Here is a 16,384-nt window from a genome sequence, read left to right on the forward strand (position 1 = left end):
CTATTTTCTGTTGTCTTCATATTTGATGAACAAGAAGCCTATTGAGGTCAATGAAAGGGTATTCAGAATTAGGAGATTCTACTTTTTCAAGAGATTTGAGAGGCAAAAGGGGGATGGGAAAAAGAAGACTATGCTAATAGAAGGTATGAGTGTGAAGGAAAGGATTGAGTGAGATATGAAATGATGTGGATACATTTTGAAAAAGGATTCAGATTTGAACTCTGGATTTTTTAGATTTATCATAACTAGTTAAAGCACCTGCCTTCATCAGTGACTCTGGTTCCAGTCAAAACCTTAAAAATAATTGAAATAATTATGGGGTTTTTTATTTTAATTTTTTGTATTCAACAGTTTGTCTCATAAAACCATGCAGGGCAGTTATTACTTAAAGCAACTGCCATTTTCTGCTTAAACTACGCTTAGAACTGACCTGTTGTCAGGATCCTGAATGCCATTATTACATCTAAATATGCAGCAATCTCTCCAGGATAAGATACAATTTGTCAGCAATTAGTAGGAGTTAGTTTAGACAGTAATTATCTGAATGGTACCAGAGCTGTAGCAAGATTTCAGGTCCCATTGTGATTATGCCTCTGTTGTCACATGTACTAATTCATTTATCAGTTCATATTTGAACAATTTGAGGGATTCATGGAGATGTATTTGATTATAAAATTCACACCTTCCATATATGATATTTACACGATACCTATGGAATAGCTTACAAAAAGAGGATAAAGGATATTCCAAGTAAGAACGGTGGCACAAATAAATGTTAAACATCTTCAGCAGTTTGTTGTTGAAAAAAATAGTACTCAGCATATATGTTTGTTTAGTAAAAAACATAATTGCATGATGTTATAATATGGTACAGCTAAGGCCAAAATCACACCTGGTATTAGCAGATACAATGACCCTCCAGCCATATAATAGTAATACAAATTTCTATAAAGGTTGGGAAACTGGAGTATGAAAATGAGTACAGTGTGCACTGTTTTATACTGATATTCGTATGCTTGCCATGTAAATTGTACTCAGTCTGTATATCTACAGAAAGCCAAATTAACTCAAATTACATTGCCTTCCCTGGCCATTTCTGATCCACTTATGCCACCATCTATAGCACTCCTGAATTTGATATAAAAAGGTTTGAATGTGTAAAATAATGTTTTCTAATAGCATGAACCGTTTTGAATTAATACATGCATGTTCCAATATTGTTAGATTACAAATATCAGGACATTAATACACATGCCATGGCTGTACAGCTGATATTGCAGCAGCAAAAGCAGTAAGAATGAGTTGACTTTAAAGCGGATGCCTCAAATGGAGCAGAAAATATTAGAGTTAAAACTTCTGTAATATTCCATCAGTGAGCATTGAGCTAGGGAATGCCAGCGGAAGCTCACTAATGGACACATTTTGGCAGCTGGTTTCAAGTATTTGATGCATTGCCACAGAAATCACATCAGATGTAAAAATGCATACCTTGTTGCTTTAAATTTTGTTTCAGAGCACAATGATTATTCCTTAGCCTTTTTAATTATTCTAGCATTTCAGTGAAAAGCAGATATCAGCAAATAAACACAATCACCAAGCAACTTATTCAGAGTTGTTCCAATAATCTCCTAGAATAAATTTCTGTTACTACAAAGCTCAAAGACTGAGATTGGTTGTTACCCAAATTTCCACCATTAGGAAATCATTATTAAATAATCCAAAATGCCTATATTAATTCTTTGTATACATATTTACATTTCATCCCTGGACCTGGGCTGTGGGTAGATACATCCACAATGTTTTCTGTGTATCTACAGGCTCTGTGAGATTGTTTCTAAAAATTCAAATGAATATTCTTGCTATTCTGATGGTCGGCTATGTCAGAACTTGATCAGCGTACTGTGAACATCTCTATTCTAAAGAAATATTAGATATATATGGGCATCTGGTTGCATCAGAGCTACCTCATTTCTACCCAGGGAAAACAGAAGTCTTATTACTGAATAAAGGCTGTCAGAGTAGGAACTTGAGTCATTTAGGTTCTCCTTTGACAGGTACAGATTGTGGAGGTAGCGACCACATTCTTTACTAACATTATATTGCTGCTGCAGAATGAAAATGTATTGGTTGATTCTAGGGCAAAATCCCTGTTGGCTTCTGGGGAAGTAAGATTTGGCGCAGGGATTTGGCACACGTTCCAGAGCATGGCATGCAAGGCCATTTTGCTCGGCATGCCACCACCTGCCCGGACTCTGGGCAGCTGCTGCCAGCTATGGAGCCTGGGCTGCTCTCAGTAGGTGGCTGGGAGGCTGCAAGCAGCTCAAATTCAATGGCTGGCAGTAGCTACCCTGAGTGTGGTCTGGCTTTAGGGCTGGAGCCAGCCTCTTTCTAGTAGCAGGGGCTGAGGGGGACAGTGAGTGGGAGTGGGGTGTGGGTGGGAGCGGGGTGTGTTCACCTGCATGGGGCAGGTGGCAGTGGCCCAGGCAGTGCTGGAAGGGTGGCAATGGGGAGGGCTAAATAAAATTTTAGGGTGGATATAGTCCGCTTAAGCTCCCCCGCTAGCACCGCCCCTGTTCTCCAGGCTCCAGAGCCCCAGCTGGACCCTGAGGCAGCACAACCCCAGGCTCTTCCCCCATCATCTGTTATGAGGCACGGGGTGCAGGTCGGGAGAGGGGCTGGGGCAGTGTATCCCCAGCCCCTCCACCACTGTTCACCCGGAGGCATGCATGTGTGTGTTGCTTCAGGTCCTTTTCCACCCTGCGCCCTGAGGTGCACATTCAGGCATTGCTAGCACTGAACTGGTACCAGTGGTGATTGCATGTGTACCTTAGAGAAGATGGTGGGGAGGGGCCTGGGGTGGTGCTCCCTCAGGCCCTTCCCCTGCCATCCACCCAGAGGGACGCATTTAGCCACTGCTGGCACAAAGCCTGGCTGGGGCTTTGGAGCCCGGTGCATGGGATAGCACTAGGGTGGCACTTGGGGGTGCTATAGCCACTCCAAAATTTGCCTTAGCCCCACCATAACCACCCCTTCAGCACTGCCCAGGCTGCTTCCACTTGCCCTACATAGCTGAGCCCACCTGTCCCAGGGCCACCCAGGCCATATAGCCCACCCTGCATAGCTGAACCCACCCTGCTCCTGCCCAGATGGTTAATGCTTTTCTCTGCTTTCCTCTTTTTCTCTCCTTTTCTTCTATTTCTTCTCCTTTTTTTTTTCCCTTTCTTTTCCTCTTTCTCTCTCTCTTTCTTTTTTCTGTCTGCCCTCTCTCTTCTCTCCTGTTTTATCTCTTTCCTTTCTCTTCTCTTCTCTGTTTTCTTTCTCTTTCCCTGTTTCTTTCTCTCTCTTTTTCTCATCTTTCTTTCTCTTTTTTTTCCTCTCTCATCACAAACATGCTTAACAAAAAGACCCTAACAAACACAGCAAAGGCAGTATTAATGTGCAGTATGTCCTGCCATGTACCCCACACCCCGGTTTTGTTTTTCTGGCATGCCGGGACTCTGGCATATTACAATGTAGACATTGCATTTTTTTCAGCACTCTGGCCAACAACACGCCTACCCCTGATTTAGCATTTTATACTGACACCAATTTCTTCTGGCTCATAGCAGTCGCATGTAAATTTATGATGCAAAGTCCAGCTCTTGTAAAGCTCTCTTTGTTCTCTGTTTGGACCCAGGCTTCTCTATTGCTCTTAATTTTTTTTTTCAAGGTTCTGATTACTTATTTGAACACTCACTAACTGGCCAGGCCAATGAGTGCTTGATTTGGCTGCTAAGTAACTTCTTGCATTGGCCTTATGGACAATAGCTGAGAGGCATTACTGCAAGCAAGATCCAGGCAGCCCCACACATTAGATTAAGAATGTTGGCACACTATGTAGCATAGCTCTCCTAAACAAACATGTTAAATAGCTGGGAATGTCTTTTGTTAATATACCGCTCCTCTCATGATATTATTAGCCAAAGTATGGCATAGTTATTTTTAACTGTTGCCGAAATGACACATTATCAAATCTAAATGTTAGATGTACTGTGCAGTATTCTTTTTATTTTTTTTAAGTTATTTACAATCCCATTTCATCTTAACTTGAACAAATTTTCAATGCATATCTGTAAGAAAAATGAAGAGAAATCTCTTTAGGAAAAGCCTCTTCAAATATAAGCATACAAATATGCTTTTTAAATTTTAGGTACCTAGCCTAAGTAACATAACAGGATTTATTGACAAATTAAACATTACATTATCAATATCTGGTAGAAAAATTCTAACAGCGTCAACTCCATCTTTTTTGATGCACCAGGAATAAGCATGCTTATAAATGGGAAAATAATTTAAAATAAAATAAAATAAGATTTCTTCAGTGTTACAGACATTAGTGTTATGTCTTCATCATCCAGGAGTGCAAGATACCAGCTGTGCTCATCAAGAATTCCCTTCTCACCAAGGTTATGCTTGCAAAAAAAATAAATAAATTCATGCCGACAATGACATAAATACCACCATTATTCATCTACTTATTTTAATATTTCTCCTAATCTTCCAAATACATGTTTCTTTACCTTTCATGAGGTATGTCTAGAGGCCAATTAAAACAAATCACAGTTCCACTTAGAATTACCCAACAAAATTCAGCAAAAGATATTTTTCATGTTCTATAAAGTTTTATCTTGGCATTTTGAAGTCAGTATACAAATAAACTCAAAATGTAGGACAGAGCATGCTTGCTGTGGGTGCATTTTCTTGTTTATTACTTTAGTTAAGTGATATTGTGCTTACTTCTTTTTATAACTCTCAAAATTTGCTTTTCCATTAGTTTTTATAATACATCTATTGAAGAGACATTAGGAAACTTCAACAATCTATAAAGTTTTTTTTAGTTTTCAGGGCATTCATTCATAATCAAATTATGTTAGCTTGACCTACCATTTTGCATACTTTTTTCCACATGTTAAATTCTCCATCCAAATGCTACAGAGGTCAGTGTCCAAGAAGGGAAAGCACTTTATTGGTACTAAGGCTAGGTACAGACATTCAAAAAGCCCAAGGTGGAATCGATCTAAGCTATGAGGTTTTTTGTAAGTGGCTTAGTTTAGATCAGTAGCATACAGAACACACATTCGCCCTTTGCTGGTGGGGGTAAATCTTAGATGGGTTTCACCATTTTTAAATCAGTCTGGGTGTGCTGAACTTTTGTTACAGGTATAGACTGGCTTCTGATCACTTACACTGCTAGATGTGTCATGTCTATACCTGCCCTATGATTGTTTTGACTGACTGACTAGATGGGGCTGAAAGATCATGAATCAGATCACTCAGGATTACAGTGAAGTCAGCACTTTTGATAGCTGCAGCAGTAAAACTTTTTTTAAAGGAATATCTGGAATAACAGTTGATTTTAATCTGAGTCTGGTGCTGATTGATGGAATACAAAAAAATACTGGCTTCAGTTCTCATCTTTTTCTGTTTAAAATTTAAGATTAAGTCCTTGCCTTGAGCATTATTTTTATATTAATTTATTGTTAAGAAAATTCAACAAAAGTATTTATTTTAAGCTACCTTTTGCTGTATTTTTAGGATTTTTTTTGTCTCTAAGGTGTTCATGTGAGTTACCATAATGTAGCTAAAATATTTGAACTATGATATTGATTTAAGAATGTCACATTATCACTTAGAATTATTTTGGATAATCAGATTGTTTCTTTATCCCAAATCCATAGGTACTTAAATCATCTGAAAAAAAAATTGTAAGTGAACAGAACAATTTTAATGATAGTGATAGACAAGCCATTGTATTTTGTTTTTGCAAATAACATGTTCCAATGTTAACAAAGTGGTAATTAACTATTGCATCTTACTTCTAGAGATGGGTAACTAAACTGTAAAAAATATGTACAGGATAATTGATTTTAAAATACAGCAAAAGCTTTGTTATCTGGCACCCATGAGGAATGGGGGGTGCTGGATAACCATATATGCCTGTTACATGAGAGGCATCTTTGCTTGCCTCCTGCCATGTCCGGTGCATGTATTGTGAAGTTCTTAAAATAAATTATTCAGCTAATATTATCTAGTGCTAGTCAGTTGTAGTAGTAGTAATAGTAGTAGAATACAACAGATGTTATAAAAATAATTCATTTTGGAAACAGAAAATTAGGTAAGTTGTAATGATTTGATTGTGAGCCCTTCTTAGGGCCATGCAAAATGAAGAAGAAACACCTTTTAGTCCAAAAGGCTGAAGACATCCTCATAGGTGGAACATCACCACTACTTTGCATTTCTGCTTTTTGGATGTATATTGCCAATTTCTTCCATTCATTTGTAATGATTACATTAGAAGCTCCAGCTCCTAGACCTACTTTCTTTCCCTCCACATCAATCTGTCCCACCATCTTTCCACAGCCAGACTCAGTTTTCCTCACTGTTCCTTGTTAGAGCTGTCTCCCTTAAACTCCTTAGCCCACAGTTGTTCTCAGTCCCAGTCTCTGCAATCCACAGAAGGTTTCTCTGATATCAATATCCTTCACATCAAACAACTGGCTGCTAGTCACAAAAAGTCTTGGGCTCTTTTGCCTATTCATGGATTCCTCAAACCTTCTTCCATGGCTTTCTTACCCTAGTTCACCACTGCCAGTTCAGCTCAGCTGATGGGGGAGAGTTTCTCTGTAAGAGTAGAGGAAACAAACTCTCTGCTCTTTTTTCTCCTGGCTTATCCCACCCTGCTTTGGAACAGTCAGAAAATGATAGTTCTCATTAGATAGCCTCATGCAAGAGCAAGCTTAAATGCTTTGGGGGGATGGCACACGCACAGTCTTGTAAGCACTGAAAGCTGTGAGGGGGATGGAGCACACTCTGTGCAAACATAGTCTTCACTGGTGATGAAACGTAAATGCAAGTAGAAAAACAGACATTTAAACAATGGCAGCAGCCAAGAATATATATTGAGTACCTTGATTTAATTCCAATCTGCTTTTCATCTTGTTCAGTCTTATGCCCTTATGCTAAGGAGGAATAATGTACTATCAAATTCACACTCATTCACATCAGTACACCTACTTTCCACAGGTAAAAATAGCTAATAAAGGACAGACTTTCCATTATAAGACCACCTTTGTTCACTTAAAACTGCCATTTTAACCATTTAGACTGAGATTTTCCAAGCTAGGTTCTCTGTCTCCCACTGTTTTTGTGGGGGATAATTTCAACCAGCACGGTCCAGACCTTTTCAAGAATGTGACTGGATAAAAAGAACATTATTTTACCCATATTAAAACAAAAAAAGTGTGTGTGGGGGGGGGAAAGGATTCAACAGCATCAGCTAAGCTCTGGTTTGGAGAAAGAAGGAGAAACCATGTAGGGGCCTTTGTCTGAGGAATGTGTCTTTTGCTATGCCAATGAATATTCACCCCAATTTGGCCTTTGAAAACCAGTTTGCATATTCACAGTAAAGAATTTGATTTGTAAATTAGAATTCATCACCTAGAGGCTGCCAGGTAAGCATGCCAAGTCAAGAAATTGATAATGGTGAGCAGCATTCATAAAGGGAGAGCTAAAAGTATGAGTAGTAACCTATTATAAAAGTTATGGGCCCAACAGACATTGAATCAGTGTAGTTGCATATTTGCCAGCTGTGTTTTCTCCAGGTGACATATTTGTGATTCTGCTATTCTTCTAATAGAATTTATAGCTACTGGTCAGCTGTGAATAGCTGGAGCCTAAAATTAAATTTATTTAAATGCTGATGTTTGGACACCTTGGTACATCAGCAATAGGATTCTGGGATATGGATCAAAACTGACCAAAGACGAGGTCCTATCACATTTGATGATAACCTTTACCATCCTCCTACAATTGCTCTGTTGAGGTTGTCTGACTGGGGCCATTATACAGATGAGGAACTGATAAGCAGGGATCCTGGTTTTCTCTGATTAAAAAAAAAATCCCCAATTTTCATTTTTTTAAAAAGTAACTCCAAATCCACATTTTACCACGATTTAAATGAAACACTACTATACATATACATATATAGAGGGAGATTGATGTTTCATTTAAATCATGCAAAAATGTGGATTTCAGGTGAAATTTTTTTAACTGAAAATGGGGATTTTTTTTAAATCAGAGAAAACCAGGATCCATGCTGATAAGAAGAAATTGTCTTCTCAGGCAAAGAACTTTTGAGGGAAAGATTATGTGTGAAGTTATACAGCATCTTGGTGGATCATCTGAATTACAGGTTTTCTCTAAGAATGTAAAGGAATTAATTAAAAGAAATTGTCAAAAATTAAGAATAGAGGAAATCCAAATTAATCTTTTATATCTAATAGTTCTAATTTTGGAGATGTGGATCCAGATCCAAACTTTGTAGCCTGTACTAATCTCTAATGAAATCTAACAGTTGCTATTAATATGAATCTGATTGATGCTGATTGATAGAATATAGAAAAAATACTGGCTTCAGTTCTCATCTTTATCAGTTTAAGAATTAAGACGAAGTCCTTGCCTTGAGCATTATATTTATATAATTTATTGTTAAGAAAATTCAACAAAAAGTACAAGAACATTGACTATGTGCACTAAAAACATACTAATTACTAGGGATTCTGCTTTTCTCTGATAAAAAAAGCCCAATTTTTCATCTATCTACCTACTAGTCAATTGCGTGTCAAGAATGACAGGCAATTCGGGTTCCCCTCTTCAGGTCTGGGCCCATTCCCCCCCACCCCCATGCTCTGGGTCCACCCAGCCCATGTCTGCCTGCCTCCCCTCCCAACTCCAATCCCTCCCTCTTGGCTGTTGGCAGGGCCCAGCAGTGGTGGTGGCAGGGTGCCATCACTGTGCCTCCGCTCCCCCACTCTCTTGCCAGATTTTGTTGGGGCTCGGCAGTGATGGGGCAGCAACAATGTGCTCCCTGCCATCATGGCAGATGGCATCTGGCCCTGCCCCTGCTTCTCATCCAGTCAGGGGAGAGGGCAAATGGGCCCACCTCCCCCCCCCTTGCCCCTGCCAGTTTGGGGCTGGGACTGCTCCCGTCCCCTTCAGGGCTATTGTCAGGACATGGCAGCGGTGGAAGCACCACTGTGCGCCCCCCCTCCCCTTTTGTCAGGGCCCAGTGGCTCCATGTCCTTCCATGTTCCCCTGCATCCTGCCCTGCCCCTGCTTCTCGTCTGGTCGGGGGAGGGGAGGAATGGGCCCACTCCTCCCCTTCCCCCTGCACCATTGCCGCTGCCTTCAGGAAGCAGGGGGGAGGGGGGCTGAGGTCAGCAGCGCTGGCCTCACCCCTCCCCACCACTCCATCCCCTGTGTCCTCACCTTCATGGCAAGCTCTGCTGTACCATCTCCTCTCCAAATGCTCTTGGAGCACACTGATTGGTTGTTTCAGTCAGTCAGTCAGAGTGAGAATAAAGCATTATGGACAGACAGGCAGACAGACTAAGGCTTTTAGATAGATAGATAGATAGATAGATAGATAGATAGATAGATAGATAGATAGATAGATAGTGGTGTTTCATTTTAATCGTGGAAAAATGTGGATTTTAAGTTAGTTTTTTTTTATATACAAATATTAGGGATTTTTTTATCAGAGAAAACCAGAATCCCTGCTAATTACTTTAGGACAAATCCTACATACTCCTCTGCAAAAATGCATAAAGTAATCATAGCAATCATGTGCCTGTTTCAAGAATGGTTACATTTTAAACATTTCAGAATGGAACAATAGCATCACTATAGTTAAGCGATTATGCAAATGCAGGGCTCAGTACAATATTTTCTCTAGGTGATGATTATATCTCTTGCTGTTGAAGTCTGATAGTTGCAGCATTCTCCAGTTCAGTTGGTAATGATCCTTAAGTAACCGTATTTATTTTTAAGGAAGCAAGTGAAAGAGTAGTCACCACTATTTAGCTTTTATCCATTTTTATTTTTTAAGTAAATATCAGAGCTTCCTGGATAAATGTTTCCATGCTAACTGAGGGAGGGGGGAACAAAATGTCAGGAAAACAAATACATTACAAAATGTCAGCTGTTGTATCTGGCCCAAACCAGTTGTTATCCTCAGATAAACACTGATTTGGAAAAAAACACATTCGTTTCTGGAAAGTAGAACAACTTTTTAAAAATGAAATATGTGTGTGTGTGTGTGTATTCATTCATATATGTTAAAAACTTGTTGCAAATTCAGAGCTGAGGATCATAGTGATGCAAGTTACAATTCAGTAAATGTCCAGTGTATGTGACCCTAAAGTAGTGTAACTTACAAAACAATGATCGACTCATTCCTATGCAGCACAGACAGGAGGCAGCTTCTGCTGGCCTGTTTCAAGTCTTGATATATACTGTTTCAATCTACAGCACTACAGGTTATGCCAGGTTGTACTGTAGTACAGTAACTAAAGGTTACGCCAGGTTGCCATCTTATTTTGTGAAGAGGGGATTTGGTAGTAGAAAATCACAGGGGTTCTGGACTGCTTTATTTCCTCTCCTATCTGTGACATACATTGTACTGCATTATAGTGGCTCATAGGGTCTCCTGTAATAGGAATATTCACTTAAGGGAGATGGCAGTACCTCAATTTACAAGGCTGTAGTTTAATGGTTGTTTAGAAGGAGTGCTCAGTTACTGAATTGTAAAGAGAAGAGCTTGTATAAGTGGAAGATTTTTAAAATACTTTAATGGTACGGGGGGTCATATTATTTTGCTACTAAGGTATGTGATTATGTTTTAATTGGCTGATGTTTACAATGTGGTTTTTCTTAAAAACACATTTTTTTCAAGATTCTCTCAATCATTGCTTATCTCACATCCACAAATATCCATGCTTCCTGTGTATAATATCTACATTTGCTCTTTTTCAAACATACTCACACTCAAAGTTTATTTCACATGGGACATCAAGAAAACAAAGTCACATTAGTCTGATTTTTTCTCTCAGTTAAAGTTTCATTAAAATAAGTTCACAGTGAGTTCACCTCTCTAGATTTACCCTTCAGTGTAAATTTGTTGCTGTTATTTATTAGAAAGTTAGTGTCTGGACATTACTTAAAACTGATATAATTCAGTATAGTTTTTAGCCATTTTGAGTTACCTAATTTTTTTTTAAACTGTGCCAAGACATCTTACAAAAGCTTTCTATAAGCACATAAAAATATAGAAAACTGTAAAAATGTGTGGATTGCTATTTGATTGCAAAATGTGTAGTAAAATCTGTGCTAGGCAGGTGGGAGGTTTAGGGACAAAGACTTTGTGGGCTGATTGGGTCTAGCATCCTTTAAGGCAATAACATTTTAAAAATCAAAACTATTAATTAAATTCTACACTGTTCCAGGTAGCATAAGATGTCCCTACCTTCCTTACCGGCAGTAGTGTAAATAGGGAAGAGCTCTTAAAGGGGGGGGGGGGGAGGACGGGGACACAAGAATGGCAACTGCCACTGCTGCTGCCATAGCCTAACCAGCCCAGCCCCTGCTGCCACCTCTACTGCCTAGGGCACAGACCTAGCTAGTTACACCTCTGAGTGCTACATGGTTTCTGTTTTGTTTCGTTTATGCCTGTTGCTTGCTTGCTTGCTTGCTTGGCTGGGATGGGAGGGAATAACAAGAGAGCAAGATCCCAGACTCACACTACCAAAGAGGTACCCTTGTGATTTCTGTGGAACTGCTCATATGAATGTGATTCGATCCTTAAGCAGATTGTAGCAATTAGAAAATAAAAAGCATATGTGGATCACCTAAAAGTAAAACCCACTTTTAATTAACATGACACAAATGATGAGACAACTTTTAAAATTATTTGTGAAGTATGATAGTAATTTGGCAAATCCACGTTTGCGACTGACAACAGATTTCTTTTTTTTAGTTCTGCAAGTCAGAAATGGTTCTGAACCTTTGTGCTTGTGCGAGCCTTTATTGATATATTCTTACCACTTTTTTTGTTTTTCTTTTGAAATTAATGAAGCGATATCTGTTTGTGACAGCAGTTTGGAACACAGCATGTGGTAATAACTCATCATAGCTAGAACAGGATTTCAAGGGAAAAATTTGCAAGTGCGAGCCTAAGTCCATGAATTCTTACATTATCGCAGAGAGTTGCAATATCTAGTTTATTTTTCCTAATGAAGTACCTTAGTATTTCTAGTGTATTATGGTGATGGTGAAGAAAAAAATCTTCAATCTAGTACCCACCAAAATAGCTGGGGAAATTAAGGGTGGTAGGATGAACAGTGAGGGAAGTATATACCCACAGGACACATTCCATATAGAGCCTGCTTTAACTCAGTGGGAAATGATTAAAAAATCTGCAGTTATCTTTTCTCACCTGTTTGTGACATGACTGGAAAGCACAGGGAGATATAGTTCAGTTGCACAATCTTATGTTACTGTGACCTGTTGAAGATTTTCCTTTGGCTTTTAGCAAGATGTCACCTTAGCTACAATGTGTAAACTGTTGCAGGATGCATAAAGGGAAAGGTGTCAGTTGTTCCACACAGGACAAGAAGAGGGCATAAAGTTCCCATCTTCTTTCTCATATAGGCTACTCCCATCTTGAATCACAGCTCAGTAGGGAGAATAGGAAATGAAAGCAGGTTCTGGGTTGCTTTTAACACCTAGTTTGCAGGAACACAGAATGGATGAAGTTTTGACACTTCCACTGTAGATGCTGGCAAAAAAGAAGTGAGCTGGTGTAGATTAGAAAGGAATCCAGGCATGGTGAAGTGCTGACCCAGATTACTTCCTTCTGGAACAAGAGGAAAAGCAAATAATGACTCTAAATCCCCTAAGGCAGAACAGCTGTAATCTAGCACTTTCTCAGAGGAGAGGGCAGAATTACTGTCTAGTTCTTGATTATGTCCGTATAAGAAAATAATACACCTACATCTTAACTAAATTATACAGCTGGGTCTTCCCAGATAAATTACAAAACTTTATACAGTATCATTCCCAATTTATAGGCTATCCTATGTTAAATGGTGAAAAAAGTTTATTTACTGTTTTGAAACTAGGTACAGTACAAAGGAAATGTGCATGTACTTGCACATGTTCATGTATGTATGTGTGTGTGTACATATGCACACGCGCATTTCCTTTGTACTCTCTCTCTCTCTCTCTGTATACACACACATACACGTACATACACAGATGTGTGTGTGTGTGTATACAGAGAAAGAGAGAAAGTACAAGGGAAATGTGTGTGTGCGTATCTATCTATCTATCTATCTATCTATCTATCTATCTATCTATCTATCTATCTCTAGATAGATAGATAGATATACTATGTATACACACAAACACACACCCCTGACTACACTTGGATGAAGGAGGAGCTGATAATTATGCAGAGATAACAATTACATCAGGATATATCCCATTTTTTATTGTACTTTGATCCATAGGCCTTGGAAAGGGGTGGGCCACCCGTGCCATGGCCTGCCCAACTTTTAGCACATTAATTTAGCTAGCTATGCAGTTAAAAAATAGCTATACAGTTTTAACCGGAATGACAATTGCGCATTTTTGGGTTATATCAATTAATGTGCTAAAAGTTAGTTGGGCCATAGCCCGGGTGTCCCTCCCCGTTCCGCGGCCTATGCTGTGATCCATCAATACATTTATACTAATGTTTCAGTTGTAGGGTTACCATATTTCCAGTATCAAAAAAGAGGACATCTGTGATGGGGAGGGAGGGAGAGGCAGAGTGGTGGGGGAGGAGAGGGGTGACTGGTATTTGAATGTGGGGAGGGGGAGCAGTGATATGCCTGTACCCTGCCTCTGCCCCTCGTTCCTAAGCTACAGCTCCCCAGCCCTGCCAGTTCTCACTCCTAACCCACAGTGCCCTGCCCTGCCAGTGCCACTCACTCCTGACCTGCAGCCCCCTGCCCCCTCCCAGCCCTGCTGTCCACACCAAAGCACACGCAGTCTCTCTGTTTCTCTCTCTCACCTGCAAGCAGCTGCCAGGGCCCATGCACAGAATACACGATCCCCCGACAGCCAGTCACATTCCCCCAGTGCTCCCAACCCCAAGCAGCCAAGCTGGAAGTGCCGGGAAAAAGCAGAGCAAAAACCCGAACATGCGCTTGCATTTTAAAAACCCACCCGGACAGAGGATCAAAAAAGAGGACATGTCTGGGAAAACCCAGATGTATGGTAACCTTAAAGAAGAGCAATTTGTAGAGATGTTTTTCCTCATAGAGAAGCCAAATTAATGTCTGGCATAATGAAATTGGCCCAAACTTCTGTAATTCATCAACACCAATCTATAAATTATTTTAAATTATAGAAGCGTATTTGACTGTGGGAGTGTCTGGGTCAGTATTTTTGTTGCTGGTTTTTTTTCTTTCTTGTTTTACATACATTACTTTATAATCTACTCATAAATTATGACTGAAACTTTACTCTTTAATTTTTCTACTAGTGAGATTTTTCCCATTGTGATGTCACACATGATCAGTTCTGATTGTTATAAAGATTCTACTTAGGAATTTAGCATTAATTGTTAAAAGATCCATGTTTAAAAGAATAGGCCTGTGGTTCTAACCATACTTTTAATTTCAGTTATTGTTAAAACATACCTGATCTGCAAGAACCAGGTATTATTTCTCTGTTAGAGAAAAGCAATGAACCAGTGTAGTTTTTCTCTTTTTTTATATCTTCAGTGAATATATGAATTCATCAGGAGCTGTGAAGGGTTAACAGTGTGGGAAGCCTTCAATGCAAATACTACTCGTATATAAAATATATGTCGTGCTAGAAAATATTCTATTGTCAATCCAAATAGAACACAAACTAAAATGAGATAATTGGGAAGGTGCCCATAAAGCCAGCCTGAATATATTATCACAAGTATATGTGAGATAATATTTGTTTTAAAAAGATTCTATGGCACTGTAAACTCAGTCTCATTAGAGACTGCATTTAAAAGGCTTATAAAGTTACTCATTAATGTTATCTTGTTGTATCTCCACAGCTTTTTCATTAAAGAAAATTCAGCAGAAAGCATTTTCTCCTGATAGCAGGAACCAATTTGCAATAAATGTTCTGGAAACCACTAGGGAAGCCATTACTGAGGTCTAATAAAAACAGACAAGCGTAACTTGTTCTATATTTTTGTTTCAATCACATACAGATGAGACCCCGCTCTCCACACCAACCGCAAGAGACAGCCTTGACAAACTTTCTCTAACTGGGCATGGGCAACCACTACCACCAGGTTTTCCATCTCCTTTTCTATTCCCTGATGGATTGTCCTCCATAGAGACCCTTCTGACTAACATCCAGGTAGGCCTTTCTGTAGATCAGTTTAAAGGGACAAAACTAGTGTCAGATTTGTCTAAATTAATACAACCATTCTAGCTTAATCACTTCATAAGATTATTTGAATCAACTAATTTACAGAAACTTTGTAGTAATTTAGGTATTAAAGGAACCGCAACAATCAAATGAGTTTAGAAATTGTCAGCTACAGTACATAAAAATATCGATTTTATATTAAACCACAGCAGAGATGTAGATGAAAGTGGCATTGGTATGCTTAAAATCATTTGTCTTAAATGCTCTTTTTATTACAGGCCAATGAAATGTATATTACTGCTTAGGTTTATCTCATTTACTTAACAGAGAAACATTTCCTTAATAAATAGTTACTTTAAAGTGCTGGAGTGCCAAGGTGGAAATGACATGTTAAGCTGTTTAAAAAATGTCTAATGTAAAAGGCATTCACAAAAAGCATTTATTTTACAAATAAGCTTATTTCAGTTAAAGCACTATCTTCAAAGAATAGGCTTCAAAGAGTATTACTAAATTTTCTGCAGATTTCCTATTCAGTAGTCAGGATGTCTATTGTGTGTACAGTACAGTCTGACTCAAACATCATTCAAAATTTACACTTGCATGTAGCATGGAGCCAAGATAGTTGTGTTTGTGATTAGAGACAAGAACTTTTTGCCCACACATGCAGTGATCATGTGGTTAACTGATGGAATTTGTGCAACCATATGGCTATATGTTTCATGCTGCAGCAAAATGGTAGTGTAGAAAAGTTTAGCAATATCATACTCACTCCAGCTGTGCTTGCACCAGCAACTACTAACTTCCAAACATAGTCTTTCACCACATTTTCCCTACAAAAACCCTTCTACGGCAAACACAGAGGAAATAAATTATAATAGACACCTTATTTAAGTTAATGAAATATCATGCTTTGTCTTGCCTTTTGAAATGAAGGAATTTAGGGAGTCAATTAATTTGTTAATGAAACAGCTTACTAGCTAGGGTTATCTGAGTTTCTGTTCTACCTGTAAACAACTCAGGGAGGGGCAGATAATCAGTTTAAAACTCTGAATCTGAACACAGCTACAGTATCAATATCTTCATGTGAGCCTTGCATTTGGAGGTG

General features: G+C 39.0%; 1 protein-coding gene across 8 annotated transcripts in view; it reads left to right on the forward strand.

The window, feature by feature from the left end:
* DACH1 (dachshund family transcription factor 1) overlaps positions 1-16,384 on the forward strand; it is a 529,445-nt gene that overhangs the window by 446,478 nt on the left and 66,583 nt on the right. For all 8 annotated transcript variants that reach the window (XM_059721974.1, XM_059721936.1, XM_059722019.1 and 5 more), the window contains one exon: positions 15,116-15,267. In XM_059721974.1, coding sequence (XP_059577957.1) covers positions 15,116-15,267 — 152 coding nt within the window. The remainder of the gene's footprint in view (positions 1-15,115; positions 15,268-16,384) is intronic.

The sequence above is a fragment of the Alligator mississippiensis genome, chromosome 1 (genome assembly GCF_030867095.1).
Source record: "Alligator mississippiensis isolate rAllMis1 chromosome 1, rAllMis1, whole genome shotgun sequence".
NCBI classification, from domain to species: Eukaryota; Metazoa; Chordata; order Crocodylia; family Alligatoridae; genus Alligator; species Alligator mississippiensis.